The 26,050-nt window shown below is 40.7% G+C and overlaps 5 protein-coding genes across 5 annotated transcripts; 4 read left to right on the top strand and 1 right to left on the bottom strand.

Annotated features, from left to right (window-relative positions):
* The first annotated feature begins 428 nt into the window (after positions 1-428).
* On the top strand, positions 429-10,823 carry dhx37 (DEAH (Asp-Glu-Ala-His) box polypeptide 37). Its single transcript, XM_084025429.1, has 27 exons — positions 429-488; positions 789-904; positions 989-1,158; positions 1,474-1,586; positions 1,681-2,032; positions 2,116-2,264; positions 2,366-2,458; positions 2,604-2,700; positions 2,824-2,937; positions 3,054-3,270; positions 3,553-3,651; positions 3,741-3,811; positions 3,925-4,060; positions 4,155-4,231; positions 4,439-4,671; positions 4,770-4,881; positions 4,977-5,083; positions 5,376-5,564; positions 5,742-5,866; positions 6,307-6,423; positions 7,868-8,040; positions 8,131-8,245; positions 8,830-8,967; positions 9,059-9,153; positions 9,647-9,720; positions 9,831-9,928; positions 10,023-10,823. The coding sequence occupies exons 2-27, from the start codon at positions 802-804 to the stop codon at positions 10,097-10,099; spliced, it is 3,444 nt and encodes a 1,147-aa protein (XP_083881555.1). The 5' UTR covers positions 429-488; positions 789-801; the 3' UTR covers positions 10,100-10,823.
* Positions 10,824-11,721: 898 nt separating this feature from the next.
* On the top strand, positions 11,722-15,981 carry ufd1l (ubiquitin recognition factor in ER associated degradation 1). Its single transcript, XM_084025415.1, has 12 exons — positions 11,722-11,865; positions 12,091-12,223; positions 12,503-12,535; positions 12,629-12,750; positions 12,877-13,007; positions 13,096-13,168; positions 13,274-13,342; positions 13,799-13,867; positions 13,941-13,991; positions 14,083-14,171; positions 15,160-15,244; positions 15,448-15,981. The coding sequence occupies exons 1-12, from the start codon at positions 11,863-11,865 to the stop codon at positions 15,520-15,522; spliced, it is 933 nt and encodes a 310-aa protein (XP_083881541.1). The 5' UTR covers positions 11,722-11,862; the 3' UTR covers positions 15,523-15,981.
* A 590-nt stretch (positions 15,982-16,571) lies between these two features.
* Positions 16,572-18,250, top strand: cUnh22orf39 (chromosome Un C22orf39 homolog). Its single transcript, XM_084025426.1, has 3 exons — positions 16,572-16,639; positions 17,345-17,512; positions 17,646-18,250. Exons 1-3 carry the CDS (start codon positions 16,610-16,612, stop codon positions 17,775-17,777), a joined length of 330 nt encoding a protein of 109 aa, XP_083881552.1. The 5' UTR covers positions 16,572-16,609; the 3' UTR covers positions 17,778-18,250.
* A 276-nt stretch (positions 18,251-18,526) lies between these two features.
* Positions 18,527-20,715, bottom strand: mrpl40 (mitochondrial ribosomal protein L40). Its single transcript, XM_084025425.1, has 5 exons — positions 20,531-20,715; positions 20,339-20,422; positions 19,974-20,129; positions 19,155-19,236; positions 18,527-19,025 (listed from the first exon to the last, which is right to left on the bottom strand). The coding sequence occupies exons 1-5, from the start codon at positions 20,584-20,586 to the stop codon at positions 18,798-18,800; spliced, it is 606 nt and encodes a 201-aa protein (XP_083881551.1). The 5' UTR covers positions 20,587-20,715; the 3' UTR covers positions 18,527-18,797.
* A 232-nt stretch (positions 20,716-20,947) lies between these two features.
* acaa2 (acetyl-CoA acyltransferase 2) lies at positions 20,948-25,848 on the top strand. The gene is made up of 10 exons (XM_084025398.1): positions 20,948-21,092; positions 23,327-23,493; positions 23,664-23,792; positions 23,949-24,065; positions 24,207-24,354; positions 24,511-24,686; positions 24,858-24,987; positions 25,128-25,198; positions 25,310-25,464; positions 25,558-25,848. The coding sequence occupies exons 1-10, from the start codon at positions 21,077-21,079 to the stop codon at positions 25,637-25,639; spliced, it is 1,191 nt and encodes a 396-aa protein (XP_083881524.1). The 5' UTR covers positions 20,948-21,076; the 3' UTR covers positions 25,640-25,848.
* Positions 25,849-26,050: the final 202 nt, after the last annotated feature.

Genomic DNA, 26,050 nt, shown 5'->3' on the forward strand with positions numbered 1-26,050 from the left:
TGATTCTGTAGTCAGTTGTATAATTACTATTGCAAAGGCATTATAAAAAATGTCAGTATAACAATGTTAGGCCTATTTAATTCTCATTTTCATTTCTAGGAACGAGAGACATGAGATACAGAAGAGACATCTTCTAAAAACATGTTAGAATGCACCAGAATGTGGGAATTAGGGTTAACCCTAACCCTAACCCTAACCCCTACGAAAATTTCTAAGCACGTTTTGAGTTGATCTAGATTTTTTATTATTAAAACAGCATAACTTCGTCGGCTATATTATCCCTTTTCACAGCACACAACACAGATGATTATCAACAAACAACACAGCGTGTATAAAGACAACAAAATGCTAGTTGGTAGATATTTGGGATTATTTTTCTTTGCGGCGGAACCTTTCTGCGGAGACACATTTTTCAGCGGCGGACAGATTAAACAGACGGACCCTCCTATGTTTACACGTGAGGTTCATGCAGGGCTGTAATTTACAACGTAAGGTGTTTAAATCTCACATCCCGTTGTCTTGACTTTTTGTATTCAAACCGTTTATGTTTGTATTATTCCGAAATATGTATTTGGGTGTGCAAATTACTTTTTATTTATTTATTTTGTACCGTTATGTGAAGTTTCAGTAAGCTAGTTAGCTAGTTTCCCTGTTAGCTCTTTCGTAGTGATAACCATTATATATATATTAACTTTTACTTATATAACTTATATATATTATAAGTTATACGTATATATATTATAAGTTATACGTTTTGTATACATTGTGTGTTATTCATTAAATTCCAGACCTCGGTTTAAAATGGGAAAGCTAAGGAAAAGACACAACTGGAAGGGAAGACAGCAGCCTGACGTCCAACAACCAGCAGAGGTGGAGAAGACGAATGTCGTTGTGGAACTTCAAGGTGAGAGTTCAGGAGGCGACGTCTATAAACTGGCGTTGTTTGTTCTGTGTTGTCTACTCGGGTTGTGACACTTGTGTTCACCAGATGGGGCCCGGCTGAAAGGTGTAGACCAGAGCAACGTGTTGGTCCTCCCAGCCAACAAAGCCACCAAGAAGAAAGCCTCCGTGACGCCTGTCTCCACCAAAAAGCCCCTCACCAGGAAGCAGAGGAAAGAGCTGCAGAAGGTCCTGGAACGCAAGGAAAAGAAAGCTCAGGTGAGACGCTGGGTCGATGCTGCTGGACGTTCACAAACAGCTTAAAGCTGAAAGTTGTTTTTCTGATCAGGTTCTAGTCTTCTTATTCAGGATAAGACAACTTTGATCTAGTTCACATGTACAGTTATAATAATGTCTTCACAGTGCTAAAACATGTCAATACAGAGAGAAAGCAATACGTGATAGTAATGAAAATGTTGTAGTTCACAGTAACTCACCCTGCATAAGATCATTAGGTAAACTTGACCTAAACTGTTTAGTAACTCTGCCAACAAATCCAGTATAAAGCACTAATTACTTGTCTGTCCCGTCCAGCGAGCAGACATCCTGACCAAACTGGCCGAGGTGCAACTTCCAGCGTCTGAACTGAAGCTGCTGTACACCACGTCCAAACTGGGAACAGGAGACAAACTTTACCAGACTAAAGAGTAAGAACACTAACACAACATATAAGCAAAGATAAGGAAAAAAAGCAATTTTTGTCATTTTAAGATGGTCTAATATTTTTTGGGCTATATTTAGGCTACCAGAAGAAATAAAAGATGGAGACTCTGCATCAAAGATCAGCAGTCTCAGTGGAGCGAACAGAAAAAGAAAATGGAAAGTAGAGGAGGACGAAGACGAGGAAGAAAAGGTAGAAGAAAACAGTGATCTGGACACCTCGTCTGAGGAGGAGGAGGAGGAGGAGGAGGAAGAAGAAGAGACCCCAGTGATGACTGCCTCTCCTTGCAAGGAGGCGGGGGATAAACAGGAAGTGAAGGAAGAACAACACAAAACAGAACAAGATGGACAGAATGAGAGGATTTCCAATCAGGAGAAAGTCGAAAACAAGCCGGCTGTCTTCATTCCTGTTGACAGATTACCAGAAATACAGGTGTGTGAAAATTACAGGCATTTCCATTCAGATGTGTGTTTTTTTGTTACGTACTTCAAGCGTATTTCAATCTGTTGTTGCAGGAGGCTCGTCTGAAGCTGCCGGTGCTGGCGGAGGAGCAAGTCATCATGGAGGCAGTGAGAGAAAATCACTGTGTCGTTATCTGTGGGGAGACGGGAAGTGGAAAGACCACTCAAGTGCCTCAGTTCCTGTATGAAGCCGGTTATTCCAGGTAGGCTGGTGGTTACCGAGAGAAATGGCTCACGTGTTCATACACATTCATACCTGATCTCATGTGGTTACTGTGGTCTTCTTCTATCTGGTTTCCTGCAGTGGTAATGGAATAATCGGTATCACAGAGCCAAGAAGAGTGGCAGCCGTCAGCATGTCCCACAGAGTGGCCAAAGAGATGAACCTCTCCACACGGTAGCAAAAACTCAAAATATTTCAAATGAAACAATCTCAAGTCCACGGACTTGGAGAGTATACAGTTATGTTTTTGTAACCACTCGATGACCAGCTTGATAATGGAAACGTTTTGTAAATTAGATGTTTGTGCATTTGTGTTCAGGGTGGTGTCATACCAGATTCGTTACGAGGGGAACATGACCAGCGATACCAAGATCAAGTTTATGACGGACGGTGTTCTACTGAAGGAGATTCAAAAGGTATAATTTCATAAAGTATAGTAAACATGACAGACGTTGGCCTACTGGTGTTGTTTCTGATTACATTTTTACCATGAAACTAGGCGTTTCTGCATTTTATTCAGTGACTGTTTTGTCTCATAGGATTTCCTGCTCCAGAGATACAGTGCGATAATCATAGACGAGGCCCATGAAAGGAGTGTGTACACGGACATCCTCATCGGACTCTTGTCTCGTATCGTTCCCCTCAGAAACAAAGTAAGAGGCTGCTGGGTTTCACGTTTTTTGTGTTAAAACTTTGCATTTTTAAAGCCTGTACAGACGGCATGCATCACATAATATTATCTCTGTTTTGTTCCCCTCCGTCTCTGTAGAAAGGTATGCCCATGAAGCTGCTGGTCATGTCGGCTACTTTGCGAGTGGAGGACTTCACAGACAACGTAAAGCTTTTTCGGAATCCTCCGCCCGTCATCAAGGTGGACGCTCGCCAGTTCCCGGTCACTATACATTTCAACAAACGCACCCCGATGGAGGATTACACCGGAGAAACTTTCCACAAAATCTGCAAGATCCACCGGATGCTACCTCCAGGTGGACATACACACATGACAGATTTCTTAGATTTTGTACTTTTTAATGTTAAGGTTTGTTTAATGCCAAACTTGTTACATATTTTAAGATTCTATGAGTATAGGTGTAGTCCTCTAAGAGCTGTTGCTATCGGGTTTATCCTCCATGCCGGTGGAGTTGTGAAGATTCTTTCCATAGTTCTACTCCTCCGGCAATAAGGATCACAAACAGTTACTGCAGTTTAACACACACACACACACATTCACACTCAGACGTCCCTGATGCCACGTCTCTGTCCTTTAGGTGGCATCCTTGTGTTTCTGACCGGTCAGGCAGAGGTTCACAGTCTGTGCAGAAATCTGAGAAAAGCCTTCCCCTTTAAGAAGGGTAACACAACAGCCGGTGAGTCTAACACACAACTGTCCCCCTCACACTCTGACATATTTTATATCTGAGTATGTTTTCATCTATCGACATGTTTTTGTGTTTAGGTGAAGACGAGGAAGCAGAGACCTCAGAGGCGATGAGGAAGTTCAAAAAGGGCAAACAGAAGAAGACTGTTGTAAGTCTACTTTCAGTGTATACTAAAATATCTTTTTTCTATGTGTTTTTGACACTTGATTAAACGCTACATATAGCCTACATATTTTTAAAGCTTTATCTCTGTTTTTTCAGTCTCTACCCCGAATTGACCTGGATAACTACTCTGCACTCCCTGTGGACGAAGGGGACGAGGACAGAGAGGCGGGGATCGGAGACGAGGAGGATGAAGGCTCCGACCTTGAGATTGGAGACGATCCCACCAGTGCAGGCAAACTACTTCAAATTAATAATTCTTCAAATCGAGTTGGATGTTTTTCAGACGAGTGCTTTTACTAATTCTGTTCTGTGTTTTGTTTCTGTAGATGCGAGGGCTGACCCCTCTATTCCTCTCTATGTTCTCCCTCTATACTCTCTGTTGGCTCCAGAGCAGCAGGCCAAGGTGAGATTAATATCTTATGTCGGCACAAACTATAGATTTGGGTAAATATTTGGACTGTGTTTTAGAAATTTCCCAGCTACAGTACTGTAGCTGCAGCCACCATGGACACCACTGCTAACATTGTGAAAATACAAAGTACAAGTACAGTCAGTACAGTAAATAGACTTACTTTAATGTCTTGTATGTGTGTGTGTCTCGTGACTGCAGGTGTTCAGGCCTCCTCCACCTGGAACTCGTCTGTGTGTGGTAGCAACAAACGTGGCCGAGACGTCTCTGACCATCCCCGGCATCAAGTATGTGGTCGACTGCGGACGCGTTAAGAAACGTTTCTACGACCGAGTGACCGGAGTGTCGTCCTTCAAGGTCACATGGACTTCACAGGCCTCAGCCAATCAGAGGGCAGGCAGAGCAGGACGAACGGAGCCGGGTCACTGCTACAGGTCAGGGCTTTAAAACCGTGATGTGTAAATCACGTTTCATTTCTTTACTTGAGGATTCACTGATGTTTCCCTCCGTGTTTTTATGGTGTTCCCTTCAGGTTGTACTCGTCTGCAGTATTTGGAGACTTCAGTTTGTTCTCAGAGGCAGAGATCACTCGCAGGCCTGTGGAAGACCTGGTTTTACAGATGAAGGACCTCAACATAGACAAGGTCTGTAAAAAGTGATCAATTTAAATTTACCAGCAGGCTTCTCAGTAAAATGTTCCACCTCCTCATGAAAATGGTTCTTTTTTCTGTTTGTGCAGGTTGTCAATTTCCCATTCCCCACGTCTCCCTCTGCAGAGGCTCTTATTGCAGCAGAGCAGTTGTTAGTCTCATTGGGCGCTCTGAAGGAGCCGCCTCGCACCGGAAGGTAACTGTCGATGGGTTTCCCTGTAATATATAATACTATAATATATATAACGACTCTGCATGAATTCATTCTTTTTAAAATATTAAACATTTTTCTGAATTTATTATGGCTTTTTTTTAGCATTCAAAGACTTTTTTTTGTGGACATTTGAGAGTATAACAAGGCTTTTTATATTCATATAAAATAAATATTTTATTTACATTTCTGACTGTCTTAGTGTGGTTAGGCAAATTGAGCTGATTATTAGTCATATCAAATGTCCACACTTGTGAACTTTTGTTTTTTCTTTTAGGGTGAAAGAGATGGAACAGGCGAGGTTGAGCTGTCCCATCACCCCCCTGGGCAGAGCAATGGCTTCATTCCCTGTGGCACCGCGTTATGCTAAAATGTTAGCTCTCGGTAAGCAGCAGGATTGCCTGCCATATGTCATTGCTGTGGTAGCGGCCATGACAGTCCGGGAGATCTTCGAAGACCTTGACAGGTGAGGACACACATTTGTTGTAATTATATCCGTTTATAGATTAACGTGTTAAAATAGGGAATAGGGACTTCCAAGGTCTTGCCTGTAACTGATACAAATGTGAGGTTAGTTGGCTTTCCAATCATACTGCAAACTTAATTTTGTTTTTATTCTCATCACATTTTTGTTTCTCCTCAGACCTGCAGGTAGTGAAGATGAGAGCTCAACGCTCACCCAGCGTCGAGCTCGGCTGACCCAAATGAGGAGGTTGTGGGCTGGGCAAGGAGCATCGCTCCTGCTGGGAGACCTCATGGTCATGCTTGGTAAACTCACTTTTTGTTCAGGTTACAGTAGTGGAAGGTATTGAAATCTAAACTGAGGCTGTTACGTCATATGTTGACCGTTAAAGGTCCCATGGGTTGGCTTCAAAAACATTTTCTTCCAGGTTTCAGCATGAAGTAGGATTTTAGGGTGAGGTTTAACATCAGTAGGCATTTGTTTTGGGACTTGGTTGGGTTATGGTGCCCCAAAAGTCTACAATCACATTTTTATTGCACACAACTTTTATATTCACACTTGACTGCAAGATACATTAGCCAAATATTAATATAAAAATATTGACACTTTAAAGTTAGAGTAATAATTGCAATTTTAGTGAGATATAAAGTCCATGAAATACATTTTTCAAGTTTTTATTGTACAGAATATTTTCTATTAAGTACATTTATATGGTTGTAAATATTTCTGTATACATGTTAAACAGGTGCTGTTGGTGCTTGTGAATTTGCTGGTGGTACTCCCAAGTTTTGCGAGGAAAATGGCCTGAGGTATAAAGCCATGGTGGAGATAAGGAGGCTCAGAGGACAACTTACCAATGCAGGTAACAAACACACAGAAAACTAGGGATGCACCAAGAGAGATATCCTGACTCAAATCGCTTGATCAGGTATCTGTGAAAATGAGGCCTATAATAATTCATAATCTATTCAATTACATTAAATGTTTATTTGCTTTATACATTGTCCACTGGAATTGTATTTCCTATTTTACGTTTTGACCAATTGGATGCGAATGTTTAAACTTGAATTGTTATTCCCTGTAATTGTGAATATTTTCCACCATGTCGCTGGTATACCATTTATTATTTTCATTATAAATAGCATTTCTGTAAATGTATACCTATTTGTCATATTTTGTTTTACAAAGTTAGGAAAGCAATGATTAGGACTGTTGCAATAAGCAATAAATCAATTAATCGCATGATAACTTTTAATGAGCTCGGTAACTTTGCCAGCCGCGATAATTGAAATTTTTCCTTGCGTCTCTCCACCAGAGAGTTTTCACTCCGGTGCATCACCCTCTAGCCCTCGTCACGTGTGTCAGTTACCTGTCAGCGCACAGTCTCTGTGGGGAGACGGACCCCTGGTGTAGCGTGTAGCATCGGAGCCCAGCTAGTAGCAAACACGCTAGTTGAGATTTGGAGTTTTAAAAAGACGGAACTGGTTTCCAAGCCAAACGCGACAGCTGCCCTATATTTAAATTTTTTTTAGTGTTGCTATGGTAACTCAGCTCAAAGAAGAGCTCCACAAGAAGACCCAGGAGCAGGAGAAGGAAGTCCTTGAAGAACAGGTCACTGCCAACCAGGAGTCACCAGGAGTCACCAGCAGACAACACAGACAACAAGGTCGCGAGAGACAAGCTCCTCAAAGTTTTTTATATATATTAAAAAAAAAACGCATGTAGTTGCTATTGTGTTGGTTTACGGTTTTGTTTTGTTTACCATGGCAACCGTAAACCAAAACAAAACTGTAAACCAACACAATAGCAACTAAATGTGTTTTTTTTTTTATATATATAAAAAAAGTTTTGCCGAGTAGCTTGTCTCTCGCGACCTTGTTGTCTGTGTTGTCTGCTGGTGACTCCTGGTTGGCAGTGACCTGTTCTTCAAGGACTTCCTTCTCCTGTTCCTGGTCCAGGGTCTTCTTCTGGAGCTCTTCTTTGAGCTGAGTTAACTCAGAAAAAAATAAACGTTTTGATCTTTGAAAGGGTGTACTCGCATTATATCACTTGAAAATGGTCTCAAAACGGCAATATTATCGCTTATCGCAACCTTTTTTGGGACAATTAATCGCCCAGCAAATTTTGTTATCATGACAGGCCTAGCAATGATGCAGTCAAGCCTGATAGTACTTGGTATCGACCGATATACAAGGCAATGGTATCAGGACTGAAAAAGTCAGATTGGCGCATCCCTGTATAAAACCTACCATAATACATAATATGTGACACAAACAAAACTTAAAATTCGTGTTGTCTCACCACAGTGAATGCAGTGTGCCCAGAGGTGGGAATATTTGTGAATCCCAAGATGACTCCGCCGACAGAGCACCAGGTGGTTTGTTTGCGTCAGATTGTTCTGGCCGGACTGGGAGACCACCTTGCGAGGCGTGTGCAGGGAGAAGAAATACTGGACCCAAAATGGAAGAATGGCTACAAGGCAAGTTGCCCTGACGGTTGTGATTGTGATAAAGTTGAGTCGACCGTCACACTCCTCCACCGTCTCACCTTTAACTGCCTTTGTCCATAGACACCTCTTCTGGACGACCCGGTGTTCATCCATCCCTCCTCCGCCTTGTTCAAAACGCTGCCAGAGTTCATAGTCTACCAGGAGATCATGGAGACCACCAAGATGTACATGAGAGGTAAATGAGCTGTGATGAAACGGCAGCTGTGATATCCAGATGTGGTCGGCACAGTGACCTCTTAGTGATGATCTGGATATCAAATGTGGAGGGAAAGGGTGCATTGAGCCTGACAGGCTTTTCAGCAGGCTGCTTGATTATTTTTTTAAAATTATATATACGTATATGTATGGTTTTCAGATTTGCAGTGGAAGTTGCTACAGACACAATTGGAGCCCCAGCCTGCTGGGATAGATAATAGCTACGATTCAATGTCACATTTTGAAACCCCATGTTTCAGACAAATCAAAGGATATCTGGTTTGATGTTTTCTTTGATTCACAAAGCTGAGAGAAGACTTTTTGATTTAAAATGTGCCAACACGATTTCCATCAATTCAATCATAACTTGTTGCGGATGTGTGATTTCTATATTGCATAATATTGATCAAGGGACATCGTTTTGGTCATTTTTATATAGTGTGTGTCTACTGAAAGCCTCAACAAGACAAATTTCCAAACTACACGACAAAGTTCATCCTGACTTAACTAACCTTAAATGTGCAAATTGGCAGCTGGTTTCAGTATCATTTCTGTCTCTGTTAGGTGCTTCAGCAATAGAAGCCGAGTGGATCCCCAAGCTTCTGCCTCAGTATTGCCATTTTGGTTCCCCTCTGGAGTCGCCGTCACCGTGGTTCTGCTCGTCCAGCGGTACCATCAGATGTCACCGTTCAAGCACCTTCTGTAAGATTTCTGCAGCCGAGCATCATGGTTGTCTTCCTCCTGATGAGGTGACTCTGGTTACATTTGTGTAACTGCTGTGTTTCTTTTGCAGTCCGTGTAGCATGGAAGCTACCGGCAGTGGAGATGGAGTATCCAGACAACCTCGAGCGTTACAAACAGTTTGCCAGGTTTCTGCTTGAAGGACAGGTACTGCAGTTTGTCTGTTTTCACTCAAGTTTCAATTCAGCAAAACTATTTAGTCTCCTCCTCATTTTTATTGTTTATTTGGATCTCTAGCAAAACGACTGCCTTCCCTTTTCATATTTATAAAATACAGCAAAATCTACAACACACTCAATAGTAAATACAACTGTTAACACTATCAGCACCACTACACATGACCCAATAAAATCATTACCCAAATTGAATTCAAAATGTTTAAATTCTTAAACATATTGACCAGTCCACAACTTTGGACAAGCTTTTGTCTGAATAAACTATATGTGGATGCCGATATTGTCCCTTCTGCTCTGTTCTTTGTGTGCCAGGCCAAAAAATGCCCTAAAGTATAACAGAAATAAAAACCTCAAATCTGAATCTGAAAGTCAAACCTGGTAGAAAAAAGATTCCTTCAGCTGAACCAAACCCGACAGGAACTATTGAGTCTTGCGTAGTAATGTTTGCTTTATCTGATTTACAGGTTTGTCCGAAACTTCAGAAACACAGCGGCCACCTTCTCTCAAACCCTACTGTCATGTTGAAAACATGGGCAAAGTAAGTTGTAACTCTCGGTCTGCCATCTCGGAAGCGTTTGTTTTTGTCAATCTATAAATTGACTTCTTCCAAGGAACGACTTTCTTCTTACTGTATCATTGCTACTTTAGGCTGCAGCCCAGGACGGAAACTTTACTGGCGGCGCTTGTCTCAAAGAAGGTCGACTGCCGAGATGCCCTCCTCTCTGTCTGGAAAACTGAAGAGAAATGTGAGGATTTAGTTTGCATGCCTAAATCTGGTTAGATTTGCCTTCTTCTTAATTTTGTCTTGTTGTTTTACTGGGTGTTTTTCTTCTCCTACAGTCCTGTTGTCGGCATACTGCCAGTGGTTACCTGAAGCCGTGCATCAAGAAGTAGCCAAAACTTGGCCACCGATGTAAAGGCTTGCATCCGAAAAGAAGGCAGAAAATCATATTTCACACTTGATCAGAGACATATGTTGAGCTACAGATCTGTCGAACTCCCTTCTTTCCCATCAGAGGGTGTCTTCAGAACTTCAGTTTCTTTAATCGTCCTCTCAAAGTGCAACTACAATACAACAACACTGCCTTTTCTCAGTTTTGTATTTTAGATACTGTATCTGTGACTTGTACAGTTTTCAACCAGAGCTTTATAATGACTTTTAACTTGTTACCACTGTGCAGTCAGTTATGTTTGTCTGATTTGGTCTTCATAAGACTCATTAAAACTGTGTGGCTCTGAATAAGGCCGCTGTGTGATTTATTCATATTGTATATAAACTGTGATTGGTAAATATTGAAAGGCAGCTACAGGCTGTTTCTAACAAGAAGATAATTGGTTGAATTTAAATGGACATTTTCGAACATTTGCTGGAGCTTTTGATTCATGCAAGAGACTAAATTCAGGACATTTCAGCCTCGGTTGCTTCTTCTATTTTGACTTCTTTATTTTAAACCCAACTTTATGGAATTGCAACTTTTGGAGAAACCTTTAACATAATGCAATATTAAAATCGTCATTCCTTATATTCTCATGGGAATCCAAGAATGTATATTAAAATATATGTTGTATCTGGAAAACCAGTAATCAAACAGTTTTGGGTGCAAAGTTATTTAACAGAGGCATACAAAATTCATATAAAAGTGAAAATAAGTGTGTGGAAGGCAATAAATGAATCCCAATCAAACCTTATATCACAGTTATTGAGAGGTGTTAGCTTCCTGGGTCAAAGCCTTTTTGAATACAGAAAGCATCTCAAGAAGATTCTATTCGGCATCAATGAGTATCCCAAATAGAGCTATCAGAAAGATCAATATGATTAATTTTCACCACTGATATTCTTTGTTTAATTAAATAAATTTGATTTAATTCTACTCGTATCACCTTGTCTCCCACGTTTTGTTGGAGGCTGTGGATTTAATGAAATCAGTGTCCCAAACAAAATAATTAGAAATATGTTTAATAGTATATCATACCTCATTGTATCCTTCAGAGATGTCATTTTTCAATATTTTATATTCCCCATAACTTGCCAAGCATAATAAGTCTATTATTGCAGGATGAATGTGAGGTGATTGTTTAAGACATTTATGATAAACATGTGGTGGATATTTGGGTTGTGTATAAGAATACTGGGATAGTTGTTTTTCTTCTACTTCTTCCTACTCCTTTTTGGACATGTAATATTTATTTTGTTGTTTATATTGTGTTCTGTTAATTAGATTTTTTATTGTTTGTTTTTTATTTCATCCTTGAAATAAACTTTTAACTTGAACCCTTGTTGTATAGTGTTTTCAGAACGAGTTTCTTTCTTATTTAAAGTCATGAAGCATATGAATACAAAGGAATCTTTTTCAAAGCCCTACCTTTCTTCTGTCTGTCTGACTGTTTTTTGTTGTTATTGTTTATATTTGGTTTTGCACGTGGTCCCATTGGTCCAATCACCCAGTGCCGTTGATAATCTTTTTTTTTTTACATTAAAAAAAGAAAACCATCATTTCAACGGGCTGCTGTGATTGGCTCACGTATGTCATTTCCTACAGTCAGCTCGTACACTTCCGGAAGAAGCGGAAGACAACAGTGGAAAGATACAGCTCATATGCACAATTTTTAAATAAGAAAAACAGAGGAAGAAGACATTTTAGTTTGAGTCGTTTGACAACCAAAGACCTAAACTGTCAACATGGTGAGTGACAATCCGTTTTTTCGACGCTGACGACACATTTTAACGTCATATGAAAACAAATTGGAGCAGGTTAGCTAGCTAGCTAGCAAGCGGGTAACAACAACACGACAGCCACAGAAAGCTGCCCTGTCATGATGGATTTAAAGTGCTATGTGGACGTTGCCAGCTAACGTCACATATCGAAATCCTGTGTGTTTTATTAATGGGGTCTGGTTTGTTCCACAGTTTTCCTTCCACGTGTTCGACCACCCGATGTCTCGGGGGTTTCAGAACCGCTTCTCCACTCAGTATCGCTGCTACTCGGTGTCAATGCTGGCAGGTCCCAACGACCGCTCCGACGTGGAGAAAGGAGGGAAAAGTAAGTATTATATTTTTTAGAAAATAGAGAAATGCTCTCTCTTTTTTATTAGGTTTTGGTGGAAAGAAATAATAATAATAGTAATAATAACTTCATTTTTGCAGCACAAAAAGTCACACAGCGCTTTAAAAATACATAAAAAAAGATGGTAACTGCTAAATTGATACAGTAAAAATTACAAGCAATGTATACATTACGTGTTCAAAAACATTTTACTGGAAGCAAGGGTGTTTTGCGTGATCTTATATGTTGTTAACTCGTGAACTGTTTCTTTTTCAGTAATAATGCCACCCTCAGCTCTCGACCAGCTCAGTAAGTGGAAGTTAAATAAAACAACCCTTCATTAAAAAGCTCCTGCATGAATCCACCATGAATCTTACCTTTCTGCTCCTTTACTTTGTACAGGCAGGCTTAACATCACCTATCCAATGCTGTTCAAACTGACCAACAAGAACTCAGACAGAATGACACACTGTGGTGTCCTGGAGTTTGTAGCAGACGAGGGAATCTGCTACCTGCCACACTGGGTGAGAAACACAAACAAGTTTAATACTGGTGTCTGGAATGTTCTCTGCTGATTCAATTATTTTAAAGCTGCTTTGTAAGTGTCCACCAAAGCTGCACTGATATTTGCTCCTTTTTGTTAACTGCAGATGATGCAGAATCTCCTGCTGGAGGAAGGTGGTCTTGTCCAAGTGGAAAGCGTTAACCTCATGGTGGCCACTTACTCAAAGTTCCAGCCACAGAGCCCCGATTTCCTGGACATTACCAACCCAAAGGCAGTGTAAGAAATATCAGGAACATTGACGGGAACGTGTATTCACATTTTGTGTGTAACTACATTGATCAACTAAGTTCTCACTTTATTACAGACTGGAGAACGCATTGAGAAACTTTGCCTGCTTGACAACTGGTGACGTCGTAGCTATCAATTACAATGAAAAGGTAAATTAACATTTTCTAATTAGTGTTGGAATAATACATAGAGTTTTTGTCTTATTTTCTTTCTACTGAATATGACTGCTAATGGAATCTGCATTATTGTTTCAGATATACGAGTTGCGAGTAATGGAGACCAAGCCAGATAAAGCAGTGTCTATCATCGAGTGCGATATGAACGTAAGATCCTCTACATCAGTGATTTTCAAAGTGGGGTCCGCCAGGGGGGGATCAGCATATAGGAGGGAAGGAAGGGAAAACACAAAAATATATATTTATACAATACAATTAAAATATTGTATATATATATATATATAATACATGTATAACAAAATCTGACATGCCATGCCAATCTTTTTAATTGCCTGCCAGTCAAGCCATCTTTCATCACTTCATAAACTGTCTGCTCCTGATATATAGTTAGCTAGATTGCTTGAAGGATAAACGATGCTTATAATAGAAAACAGAAATATTTCTCTAATGGAATATTTACATATTTTAAATAGATTATTATTGTATTTATAAAAGTATGGAAATATATTAAGAAGTTGGGATTTTCGTAGCATTGTCAATGCCTGTCACTGAATAATTCTGTTGTGTCCTTCTCTTTAAATGTGTTACAACTCTGTTTCTCAGGTGGATTTTGATGCTCCTTTGGGTTACAAAGAGCCCGAACGACGACCCCAGCACCAGGAAGAACCAACAGTAAGGACTAATCCCTAATGATGCCTGTACAATTTGTCCTCTGAACAATTTCATCTAACTAAATTCTTCACAGGAGGAGGAAGCAGATCCCACCAGTTATGCTGACATGGACCTGGGATTCAGAGTGAGTAAACTGTTGCTGTGGGTTAGAGACGAATGGATGTCCTGATTGGAGCTAATGTAACTTGTAATCTGTTTCTTTTCCTGTTCCTCAGGCTTTCACCGGCTCTGGCAATCGTTTGGATGGTAAATTAAAAGGGATTGAGCCCAGCCCGGCGCCTCTTGGTCCAAGTGATATCAAAAGGTGAGTGTTTTTGTAGCCGGGGTGACTGCATGCATGCTAGTAGATGCGAGTCCCTTTGTGAGCCAATCGCTGCTGCTCTGCACTGTGCTTATACGGTGGTTACTGCTGATAACACTGTCCAGATCCAAAGGGTTGTCCCGGAAATGTGTAGCACCCAAGCCAGCTCCCCACAGGTTAACGCTGTTAGCTCTGTCAGAACTGTTGCCATTGTTTGCGCTGTTTGTGCTGTCAGCACTGTATGTTGCTAGCTGCCAGCTCAGCTCTTGACATATTGAGAGCTGTGTGGAGGCAATCCCTGAATCATAGCTTTGTTTTAAATTTGTAATTTAGTACCTTTAAGCAGGTAGGCACCCCACACTCTGACTTTTTGACCATTTGGCTATCGTAGACTAGCTTTATCATATACGACTAAATCTTCTATAGGTTGGTTTTTGGCAGTTTTTGAGCGGGATGTGAAATACAGATTGTGTCGTAGACAAATTTCTGGCAGTGTGAGCAATTTTGTATCATACTGCCACTTTGTATACAGACTGGTGTACAAACTATTGCTATGATTTCCTGTGAGTGACAACTGACCACTGTGGTACAGTAGAGCATGACAGGAAATAACAAAAGGCTATGTTCATTGAGGAGTTGTGTCCTAGACAATGTAAACGTAGACAACAAGTCTAACACCCATCTAATTTTCAGTCTTTGGGTTTCTCCAGACATTAAACTGTCTGCTGTTTGTTGTTCACGCCATCTTGTTTTGTTGTCACATATTATGGTCAGCTAGCTTTTAGTGGATGTAATTCATGGTTTTGCCACTCAACAAATTGCTCAATGTAACAATAACCTCCACTCACTTTGTAGCGTCGAATGTGCCGAAATGTTATATTTTTACCGTCAAACGATGTGACATATTAATTTGGGAGATGGAACCATTCTACCAGTGTTTTAGCCTTGAGAGTAAATTACTAAACTTAAACTCTAATCTTTCATCTTGCAGAGGCATTCCCAACTACGAATTCAAAGTTGGCAGGATCACCTTCATCAGAAACTCGAAGCCTCTTCCCAGGAAACTTCTAGATGATGTAAGAAATTTGAATGATTTTATCTTACATTTGTACATATTTAACTAGGCTGTGTTAACAGTATTTTTGTTCATAGCACTTAAACTAAGCATTTATTTTAGGATTTATTCTATTTTTTTAAAGTGAATGCTAGAAATAAATTTTCTCATGTAGCATTCATACTTTAATTTTCTATTTATAACTATTTATTTTAATCCTCCCAGGATGATGCCCTGAACAGATTCATCGCCTTCTCTGGAGAAGGACAGTCACTACGGAAGAAGGGCAGAAAGCCTTGAATGATTGTGAAGTGGAGAGACTGGCTCATGTGCAAGGACTCACCATATCAATTGTCAGCTACAACAGCAAAATAGAAAAAAAAGATGCACTGGGATTTAGTCTCCCTTTGAAATGGATTTGCTGTTGAGTTGGCATAATATGTAATTAAAACTCTGACAGTAAGATCTTTCTCAACAAAATCTGACCGGTCTGGAGTTTGTGGAATACATAAGAATAAATTATATCACCACACCACCAAAAAAAGAATAACTTGCTGAGTATTGTTGTGATATTGGAGCATTTCTCCCACATTTTTTCCATAATTGTTGCATTTTTATAATTGACTCACATTCTTATAAAATGGGAGCAATAATAATGAAAATCATTTTATGTTTGAGGTTTTCTTTCTGAGTTATAGGAGTTACTTTTCCCTTTTTCTTGGTTTATTTATAGACAAATAAAAGACTGCTTGAAATGAATTGATTGTTGCTAATTATTTTTGTGATATCTAAACATGTAAGAACTACATAATGAAGCTGGTATGCATTTTTTCTTTACTGAATTTGACATTTATTTAGTAATAAGTAGATACATTATGTTTGATTGTCATGTTGTCATACATTTGATTAAAATAACGAGCAATATATACTTAACCACAAAATAGTTTGAAAATACCAGTTTTAAAAAATACCTAGTTTTTCAAAATAAATTCCCCAGGCCGTAGCTGCAACTTAACACAGAATAATACTATTGGTATTATTTTATTTATTATATATTATTTTTATTATTATATTTTCAAGGATATTCATACAAATCAAAACATTCCCACTTTCCCAACTATTCCTATGACCTCACTTAAAGTATTTCACATCTTTTATACACTATTGAAAATATTCAACTTTTCATTGACCTTCATATTAAATAAAGCCGTTCCCACGTTTCCATCTATAATTACTACTTCACTTTCTTACACATTTTAACAAACATCCAGCTTTCAGAAAATGCTTTATGTTTAATATTCTGAATGGTAAATATTTTCGAAGCGCTTTCATTGTGAAAGGAGATCAAACCGGAAGTATTTTGTTATGCTAGCTAGAGCAGCTAGCTATGGACCTATCTGGAAAAGCAGCGTGGAGGGTAATTAAACAATCATATTGCAAATGACGTTCTTGGCGAAATGTCCTAATTAAATGCCATCTACCTTGTTCTTGCTAGTCCTGATGATAAGTGAAACGTACCGAATCTAAGTGAATAGTTAGCAGGGTGATTGATGTTACCTATGGTTGCTAAATTGCCCTTAGCTAGCCATAAGCAATGTCAGTTAAACGAGGAGGTTTGAACAGAAACTCTGTTATGTTAGCTTGTTTGATTCGCCATTTGCTTTTAAATCTAGCGTTGCAAATCACATTTGGATGTTAAATGTAGTTGTAACGCCACTGAGCAAACTATGGTTCATATAAGAATTAACGACCTGAAGGAGGTGCTGTCGGTCACCTTTATTTCGTTAATCAACGTTAAACAATATCGCATTTAAAAAAGTGTGAAACAGTATTACTTACAGCAGTGTTTTAGAAGGCTTATTGTAAGGAGACGATTAAATAAATAATCATATGAATAATAGACATAGGCTAACAAGTAGTACCATTTTTCTTGTAATAACCTATTTTTTTTAATCTCCATTTTAGTCAATCAAGTCAGTCAAGTTAATACATTGAGTTTAATAAATGAGCTTGTAAGTTAAAACCAGAAATCTTGAAGTGATGCAGACACAACAGTAAGTGGTTAAAATATGATTTGTAGAAGTTGGCTGGGTTATGATTGTTATTCTTGTTGTTTTTTCAGCCACCCCGAGTCTGTGATGACTACTGGAGTGAATTCCGACATTGTAAAAGCTTGAGGAATTGTTTTCACCACTATTACACCTACGGGACTTCCCCATCCTGCCAGCAGTGGAAAGAGGACTACCATAACTGCAGAGAGTGGGAGAAACACAGAGACACTGAGTCCAAGGTACAGTGGCGGGATTCACGATGTTTAGAGACCTACACTTGTGAGATTTCTGACACTATTATAGTTTCTGATGGCCTGAATACATGTAACACAACACTTAAAAAGGGTGTCTTGAAATGAATCTGTATTGCAGGAAGCTTTGCAGAAGAGTGAGAGGAACAGAGTGGAGGAGCAGAGAAACTTCACCCCAGTGTGGGAACTGAGGCGAGAGCCTCCCAGAGACTGGCACATGCCCCTGAACCAGGAAAAGCCCCAGGACTCCTGAACTTTTCATTGTTAACCCGATGTCTCTGCCTCATGGCAGCCAAAGCCAGGTGAAATGAAGATTGAAGATTCAAGACTCATCACTGAACGGAATTAACTAAATCGTTTAGAGCTACATGCTGGAGAATGGTCTTCACTTATTTTAATTTCCAGCTGTATTTAGTGAGCTGCAGTATGAAAACATGTCAAACCAGTGGTAGCAGCACCTAGTGGTCAATGAGTATAACAGTGTCTATATTAAAACAGTGATTTACAAGATCATCTCTACAAAAGGTAGTTAAGCTTTTTTCCCCCCACCTCCTTAAATTATTAATCCGGCAAAGCTTTTTTTAAACTGAAGTACAAAGGCCAACTGCACTTAGCCACACAGTAAATTAGGTTTCAGATCAACTGCCCTGTTTTCTGTGTTTACTGTAAGAAATAGGAATATTTGATCAAAGTATGCAACTGAATACATTTTCAAGATTCAATGTATTTTATCCAAGTAATGAAGTATCTGTCTTGAGTTAAATTAAAATGAATGTTGCAGAAAACAGGTAGGTAAACCCTCGTAAACCTGTCAACATTTCTCAGAAGCACCGTATTCTATTCAATCTGTGCTGTAGATATATTCATGATTATTATAGATGCATTGATATAACAGAATTCAGCCTTTTAATTTCAACTCAGTCGTGCATTCGCAGTTTTCTGCCTTGTGTAATTGATTAAGCTGTTTAAATAACATGAAATATTTAAGAATTATTCAATGGATCAATTAAAAAAAAGTACATTTTATTTAATGCATTCTTCTGTTAAGTTTTATACAGAGACATGTTTGTGGACGAAGGAAAATGAAATGCATACTTCCATGAATGTTGTTTGACAGACATTAAACAACCATGGTTGACTGTACAAATCAAACATCCTTCACTCCTACACATGCAGGATGTTAAAAGGCTGCATACTGTCTTATTGAATCACGTACAAACAAGGACACTCAATACAGGACTACGCGGAGGCTCCATTCAAAGCCGATCTGTCATCACTGCGTGTAAACTTTAGTAATGTCGTTGTATTTCCCATCAGGAGCTTCATACTTGGTCTTTGGCGGCGTGTAGGCAGGACCTTCATGAGTGAAGGGAAACAGAAGGTGGTCTGGCTTCAGCGCTGCTTTGTACAGCTCCTCAGACTCTAACTTCAGCTCCTTCAGTGCCTCCTTCTGTGCTTCTAGAGCAAGTTCAACAGCCTGCACTTCAGCCACGTGCTGCTCCTGCAAGAACAAATACGGAGGAGCACATCAAATACAGCCCACTTAGTGTACATGATGGAGAGCAGAGGTCCAAGACACGATTTTCTATAAACGCTTAAGTGAAAGGAGGTATTGTAGGTAAGTGGTGACCTGTTTGTATCGACACCACTCCTTCAGCAGCAGGGCTCGACCCTCACTTTCTTCAAATGACAGCCTTGGTGCAGAGCGCTCCCTTTGCAAGAGAATAAGAAACACAAATTCATACCAATTTAAAGTCAGCGAGCACCACAGTAGCAAGGAAAGAACAAAAGGTATAGTAAGTCAAATAAAAGGACAAATTACACCATAAAAGCATGTCCATGAAATACTTTATTTTAATGACTGCAAGTCTTCATTACATAAAGACTTTGTGTAACCATTTCACAATAGGAACCTTTCTGGGATCTTGTTCAACTACAATTTTGGTTTGGTAATCAATAAAAATGTAACACTTGACAGAATACTATTCGGAGGAAGTAATTTTAGCCATTTTGAATATCGGAACCCCAAAAACACTTGATTTTTACATATCAGATTAAGACATAAGTCGTGCAAATTGAATCTCTAGAGAACAGACCAAGATTCAGTCTGGTCACAGCTCTCCACACGTTCTGCTACACAATATTGACCTACAGATTAAGATCCGTGGATTGATTCAACTGTTCCCCTGCAGCTAATTATGAAGCATAATATTAAGTCACTAATTAATAAGGACCTGGTGCACTATGAGCTTGACACTTCTTGTCGTTGATACAGCTGAGGAGTGAGAACATATTTCTCTGATATTTTTCTTATTGTCAAAAATATATCCATGAAAAGGCTGGAACCAATGAGGCAATATTTTTTCATTAATAGTTCTGATAAGCTTCATCAGGCTTTGGCCACAGATACAACACTTTGTTTTTTGTTTTTTAGTAAAATGAGCCAAACCTGGTTTCATCCAAGCATTTGGCTGGAGTGATGAGGTCTTCTATGGGGATGAGCTCAGGTGGAACCTTCTCCAGCTTCTTCAGCTTCTTCCTCATCCTCTCCCTTAACATCTGCTCCCTTCTTGGGTCCACTTTCTTCTTCTTTTTGGGCTCCGCTCTTGAAACACAAAGCACATCCCCGTGAGCAAACAAAGTCTCGATATTGTCTAACATTTTCATAATGATCTAAAAAATCAACAAATGCCATATCTATATAATTTCACAGCTCAGTTGAACTTGACTGGTACTGAGTTTTCTATGTTGACTTGAATGTACATTGCAAATCATTTTGTTTATCAGAATCGCTTGCTTTACCATTGATCATACCTCAGTGGAGCAGATGTCTTCAGTGTCATCACTGGTGCAAACCAGGGACTCTGTACAGCACGGTGATGTCCTCCCAACAGGAAGCTGTAAAACAACACACACACCTGTCAGCCACAGAGGAAATCAGCAGCGTGTCTCTCCTCAATAACCTTCGCTATTTTAGCTCCGTGTAGTTATTAACGCGTCGGTCACCTTGATGGAGCGGCCTGTCGGGACAGAACCCTGCAGAGACAGCGCGATAAAGCCATAGGCGTGTCCCCGCTGTGCGTTGTTTTACTTGAAACGTTACACGGGGCGTCTCAAATGTTAGCAAGTAGTTGCTTTGCTTCGCCTGTCACCCAAGGATGCTGCTGCCCCAGTGCTGCTGTCGCCTTGCTTGCGCGTAGACGTGGCGCGAGAAGATGACGTCGAACAGTCACGGATGCACTTTCGTGTAAAACTGTGTACGGAAAATTAAATAAAAGTAATTAAATATTGAGTACTTCGTGAGTACAATCAATAATAAAATATGCGATACGTCAAAGGTGTTTAATGATTTAATAATGTCGCAGTTTGAGGAAATACGTAAGATTTTTGTCGAATCTCCTGGACGAGTGCGATGTGGGCGGATCGTAGAGCTGCTCTACATTTAGGGGAAAGGTCGCAGGTTTTTTTATATTCACCACGCACTCATTCAGGGTGCAAAGATACCGGTCGAACAGTTTGATCCCGACAGCGGTGTTTTGATTATTCTGCATCATGGCGCTTCTGAGAGGTAAATAAACACGTTTTACTTCAGCTGGAGGCAGAAAAAGCGAGTCGACTTTAAAAATGGTCAATGTTGGGGCTCAAGTTCTCCTGTTTCTGTCGCTATGTAGGCTTATCAGTGACATACAATGAAAGTCATCACTTTAAAAGTGATTTTATGTTAACATATATGTCATGGTTTTTTTTAAGTGTTTCTGAAATCAAGGTTATTGCAAATTAAGGTGAAAGGTGACAGGATGGTGTCTTTTTGAAAGGGAATTCATTGAAACAGATCTCAGATGAGTAGAGTGAAGTATTATGTACAATAATACTTTCTGACATTTATTAGCGTGGAAGTGTGAAGTCGCATATAAGGAAAAAATATTTACTTCAAAACGTAAAGGCAGGTTCTTGTGCAAATACAAGAGGACACATTGCACAACATTAAACACCTCCCTCCAGCCAGTGTGCGAGTTATACCACGGTGTCCGGGGGAGCCGGGGCTGGGGGCGGGCGATCATTTTTTTTTTTGGAGGTGGGCAATTTTTAAATGCTGATCCTGTCATTAATAGCAACAGCATATGCCTATTATAAAGAGAATATCCGTTGCACGCACACCATAGGTCTATGTACAATATTTACATGAAACACCCGATCGATCATCATCACATCATACATCACATGGGCTATAGGGGGCGTTCACACCGAACGCGATAGACGCGAATTGAGCGGCGACTCTACATTGAAAACCAATGTAAATGGCGCGATGACACGCGATTCAGGCGGAGGAGGCGCGAATGGAGCGTCTGGCGCGATGAGACGCGGCGCGAATGAAGCGAATGGCGCGTCTGACGCGGCGCGAATAAAGTTGAAAATATCGAACTTTTCAGGCGGCATCGCGCCGCGACATCCAATCAGCGACGAGTTCAAGCCGACAGACAGATGAGCTGAGATGGACGGGCTGCATTACCAAACCCGACTCGGGAAGACCTGACCCCGGCGCGACGGGGGCCGTACCGGCCTCACACCGTCAGGGCTGAGCCTCGATCAGAAGGACTCAGGCCCCCGCGCGACACCGGGCAATCGGTCTTCCGTACGCCACATTTCCCACGTCCGCCGGGATTCGGCGCTGGGCTCTTCCCTCTTCGCTCGCCGCTACTGAGGGAATCCTAGATAGTTTATTTTCCTCCGCTTAGTAATATGCTTAAATTCAGCGGGTTGTCTCATCTGATCTGAGGTCGAATGTGGCCCCGACTCTGGGGAGAGGTGCGAGGGATGTGGCTCCCGGAGGAGGCTCACGGACTCTGGCATCGGGTACCCCGAGGCGGAGGAGGAGGGTCCGCCGACGTGACCCGCCGGCTCCCCTCAAAAATGAGCGTCATGCGCGAATGAAGCGAATGACGCGAATGAAGCGAATGGCGCGAATGACGCTAAAAAAGTCCAAAATGATCAAGCGGCGCGATACACGTGTCCGACGCGATTGTATTCGCGTCTATCGCGTTCGGTGTGAACGCCGCATGGCTATAGGCTATAGCTGTACACAGAGCCAAACACGCGATAAGAGCAGCCAGCGGCACCAACCATGAAGCTGCGGCCTGCAGGCAGCGCCCCCACGCTTCAAGCGCCTCCGACGTGCAAGCAGGCAACACTTTTTTCATGAATCACGAACTAAAAATACAATTTTATTTCTCTTATTTTACACCTTTGAGGGAAAACCATGGCCAAAATAGAATTAATTTGGCAATCATATCAATATTTTAGAGCTCCCCCCAAATTTCACAAATCATGTTTCCAGGGGAGCTCAGGTGGCCACCAGGGGAGCCATGGCTCCCCCTGCTCCCCCGTAACTCGCACCCTGCCTCCAGCACAAGGTGTTTGTGACATTTATCAGAGGTTGATCAACAGTTCAATGTCTGACTGTTAATTAAAAGCCATATCAACACATTATGTCAAGATAGCTATCATATTAAATTCTGTACCAGTAAGTTATTTATTTATTGTGAAACAAAGATGTTGATCGTCATTCTGGTTTTACAAGTACAATTGTGTGAAATGCTTCTGCTGGGAGGCTCCATAGAATAACGAAAATACATTTATATAAAGTAAATATATATATATATATAAAAAGAAATAAAGAGGTTGTCAATTGACCAGGGTCAAGGGAAATGACAGGGTTATGACATGAAGCATGTTGCAAAATATTCAAACATTTAATTGTTTACTTTGGTGAGTGGATGTAAGTGTAAATCTGTTTCTCTGCAGGTGTTTTTGTTGTAGCTGCCAAACGCACTCCATTTGGCACCTATGGTGGTGTGTTGAGGGATCACAGTGCAACAGACTTGGCTGAGCATGCCGCCAAGGCTGCCCTCGCAGCAGGGGGCGTGGCACCAGAACTTGTAAACAGTATCATCATGGGAAATGTCATGCAGGTACCTGAAGTCCAACAGATCAAGAGCCACATTCAAGAGATCGCAACTACCATAACGTGAACATGCCTATGTCAACATGCTCATTTGTGTGCTGACTAGTGCCCTTTGTGTGATCCTCACTTTTGAATTTCTCTTTATCTACTCCCTACCAACCCCACCCCTAATTTCAGAGCTCAGCTGATGCTCCCTACATTGCTCGTCATGTGGGTCTGAGGTGTGGCATTCCCATCCCAGTGCCTGCTCTTACTGTGAACAGACTGTGTGGATCTGGTTTCCAGTCCATCATCAATGGTGCTCAAGTAAGCACTCCATGAGAACAAAAATATTCTGTCAGAAATACAAATGCAAATTAAAGTGCATGATTCATACATTAATAAAAGCACAATTTATCGTAAATATCACATAATGTGTCTTATCTTTTGTCTTGTTGCTCCAAAACAAAACGCGGTTTGTAGGAGATTTGCCTCAAGGAGTCAGAGGTGGTCCTGTGCGGAGGCTCAGAGAGTATGAGTCAGGCCCCGTATGCCGTTCGCAACATACGATTTGGTACAAAGTTTGGATTTGATCTCAAGGTTAGCTTTTTGTTGATTTTTTCCCCCTGTACTTTCTAATCCCCAAAACACCTGACAGAAAATTGTATTTCAGATGCCATGGGCATAAATTCTGAAAGCTCTTATGCAAAGATAAGAAACCTCCCCTTCTCTGTCTGACAGCTAGAGGACACCTTGTGGGCGGGTCTGACTGACCTGCACATCAAAGTCCCGATGGGCATAACCGCAGAAAACCTGGCAGAGAAATACCAGATCACTCGAGAGGAAGTTGATAATTATGCATACCAGACACAACAAAGGTGGAAGGCAGGTAAGAATGGGTTTCGTTCTTTAAATTCTTGTCAATATTTTCCCATCTACTCCAACATTTCAATATTTTTTATCATTGAGAGGAAAGGCCAGAGGTAAGAAGTGAAATTTGATGCTCATTCTTGCTAGTTAAATTGTAACTGTTTTCTATTGACAGCTCATGAGGCTGGCTACTACACCGCAGAAATTGCTCCCATTGATGTGAAAGCGAGGAAAGGCAAGGTATCCATGGCTCAGGATGAACACCCTCGTCCACAGACGACACTAGAACAGATGGCCAAACTGCCTACTGTCTTCAAGAAGGGAGGGACTGTTACTGCAGCCAATGCATCGGTGAGTTCCTACAGTCATGGCCCCCTGCATGATTATGGTAAAAATCATAATCATGTTTATTTTGGTCAGTACGTCAACATGGTTGCTGTAAAATGAAAAGCTAGAAACAATCATTTTATTTTTTTTAAAGGACTTACGACTTGTGTCTAACATTGTCTTCTTCATCTCCAGGGTGTATCCGACGGTGCTGCTGCTGTGGTGATTGCAAGTGAAGATGCGCTGAAAGAACACAAGCTCACTCCTCTGGCCAGAATTGTGTCCTATCATGTTTCAGGCTGTGACCCAAGCATTATGGGAATTGGTTAGTAGCACCACTTTTAAAGAGATATCATTTAATCCCTTTGGGGGGGGGGAAAGGAATACATGTCTACACAAGCTGTCGTGATATTTGACATTGGTTATTTTATAGTAAGAATTTCTGCTTTCCTTAAATTATCTTAGGTCCCGTTCCAGCGATCACAGAAGCTCTTAAAAAAGCGAGTCTGACTCTAAACGACATGGATCTCGTGGAGGTTTGTTAGTAGTGAAACCGCAATCTCTGTGTCATCCTCTGTCGGATTATGTCCTCATGGAGTAAAAAAAACCAATATAGCTGTGTCACTGATGTAATTTGCTTTGCACAGGTGAACGAGGCTTTTGGAGCTCAGTATCTGGCTGTTGCTAAGGCTCTTGGACTGGATCCAGCGAAAAGCAACGTTAACGGTGGAGCTATTGCCATCGGACATCCTCTTGGTGCTTCTGGAGCTCGCATCACTGCGCACCTGGTTCATGAGCTCAGGTAATCTTGTCCTTGAGTAATTATGTGTGCAGTATATGAGGTGAGATATCTTCACAATATGTAGCTTTGAATTATGAACTTTATTTTTGACAGGCGGCGAGGAGGCAAATACGCTGTTGGCTCTGCCTGCATCGGTGGCGGTCAGGGCATCGCCATCGTCCTTGAAAAGTGCTGAATGAAGAAGCAGTCAGTTTCAGAAGAGTCCCTGCAGAACAATGCCTTGCCTCACTGTTGTCTCGCATAAAACACAATAAAACACAGGTGACACCTGCTAAAAAAACTTATTTTAAAAACCTTTCACATGCACATAAATAGCAAATGTTCTACTTACAGGTACTGCTGGTCCGACTTTCTCAGGAACACAAATACAAAAAAATACAAAAATATTTTCTGCTTACTGTTACTTCTTTCAGGCTATTTATACAAAAAAAAAAAATACAATAAATGTTCAGTATCAATATAAAGAGCTAACTCATTGAGTGCAAGAGACTATTTGTGTATGTGCCTGAGACACAGAGCTGGGTCCTTGGTCACATTTACATGTGTAGCATATTATTAACTCATAGAGTACAGATTGTGTTGTGTT

Source organism: Eutrigla gurnardus (assembly GCF_963514095.1).
Source record: "Eutrigla gurnardus genome assembly, chromosome: 13".
Lineage (NCBI taxonomy): Eukaryota > Metazoa > Chordata > Actinopteri > Perciformes > Triglidae > Eutrigla > Eutrigla gurnardus.

Excerpts from the sequence above, each read along its gene's own strand:
- acaa2 (XM_084025398.1), top strand. Across the intron at positions 23,494-23,663 it reads TCATGGGAAATGTCATGCAG|AGCTCAGCTGATGCTCCCTA; the intron begins GTACCTGAAGTC and ends CCCTAATTTCAG. Across the intron at positions 25,465-25,557 it reads CACCTGGTTCATGAGCTCAG|GCGGCGAGGAGGCAAATACG; the intron begins GTAATCTTGTCC and ends TATTTTTGACAG.
- dhx37 (XM_084025429.1), top strand. The coding sequence starts at position 802 with ATGGGAAAGCTAAGGAAAAGACACAACTGGAAGGGAAGACAGCAGCCT. Across the intron at positions 2,938-3,053 it reads TCGTTCCCCTCAGAAACAAA|AAAGGTATGCCCATGAAGCT; the intron begins GTAAGAGGCTGC and ends CCGTCTCTGTAG. Across the intron at positions 3,652-3,740 it reads GAAGGGTAACACAACAGCCG|GTGAAGACGAGGAAGCAGAG; the intron begins GTGAGTCTAACA and ends TTTTGTGTTTAG.
- cUnh22orf39 (XM_084025426.1), top strand. The coding sequence starts at position 16,610 with ATGGACCTATCTGGAAAAGCAGCGTGGAGG. Across the intron at positions 16,640-17,344 it reads CTGGAAAAGCAGCGTGGAGG|CCACCCCGAGTCTGTGATGA; the intron begins GTAATTAAACAA and ends TTGTTTTTTCAG. Across the intron at positions 17,513-17,645 it reads ACAGAGACACTGAGTCCAAG|GAAGCTTTGCAGAAGAGTGA; the intron begins GTACAGTGGCGG and ends TCTGTATTGCAG.
- mrpl40 (XM_084025425.1), bottom strand. The coding sequence starts at position 20,586 with ATGGCTTTATCGCGCTGTCTCTGCAGGGTTCTGTCCCGACAGGCCGCT. Across the intron at positions 20,423-20,530 it reads CGACAGGCCGCTCCATCAAG|CTTCCTGTTGGGAGGACATC; the intron begins GTGACCGACGCG and ends GTTGTTTTACAG. Across the intron at positions 19,026-19,154 it reads AGTGGTGTCGATACAAACAG|GAGCAGCACGTGGCTGAAGT; the intron begins GTCACCACTTAC and ends TTGTTCTTGCAG.
- ufd1l (XM_084025415.1), top strand. Across the intron at positions 13,343-13,798 it reads TCATCGAGTGCGATATGAAC|GTGGATTTTGATGCTCCTTT; the intron begins GTAAGATCCTCT and ends TCTGTTTCTCAG. Across the intron at positions 13,868-13,940 it reads AGCACCAGGAAGAACCAACA|GAGGAGGAAGCAGATCCCAC; the intron begins GTAAGGACTAAT and ends AATTCTTCACAG.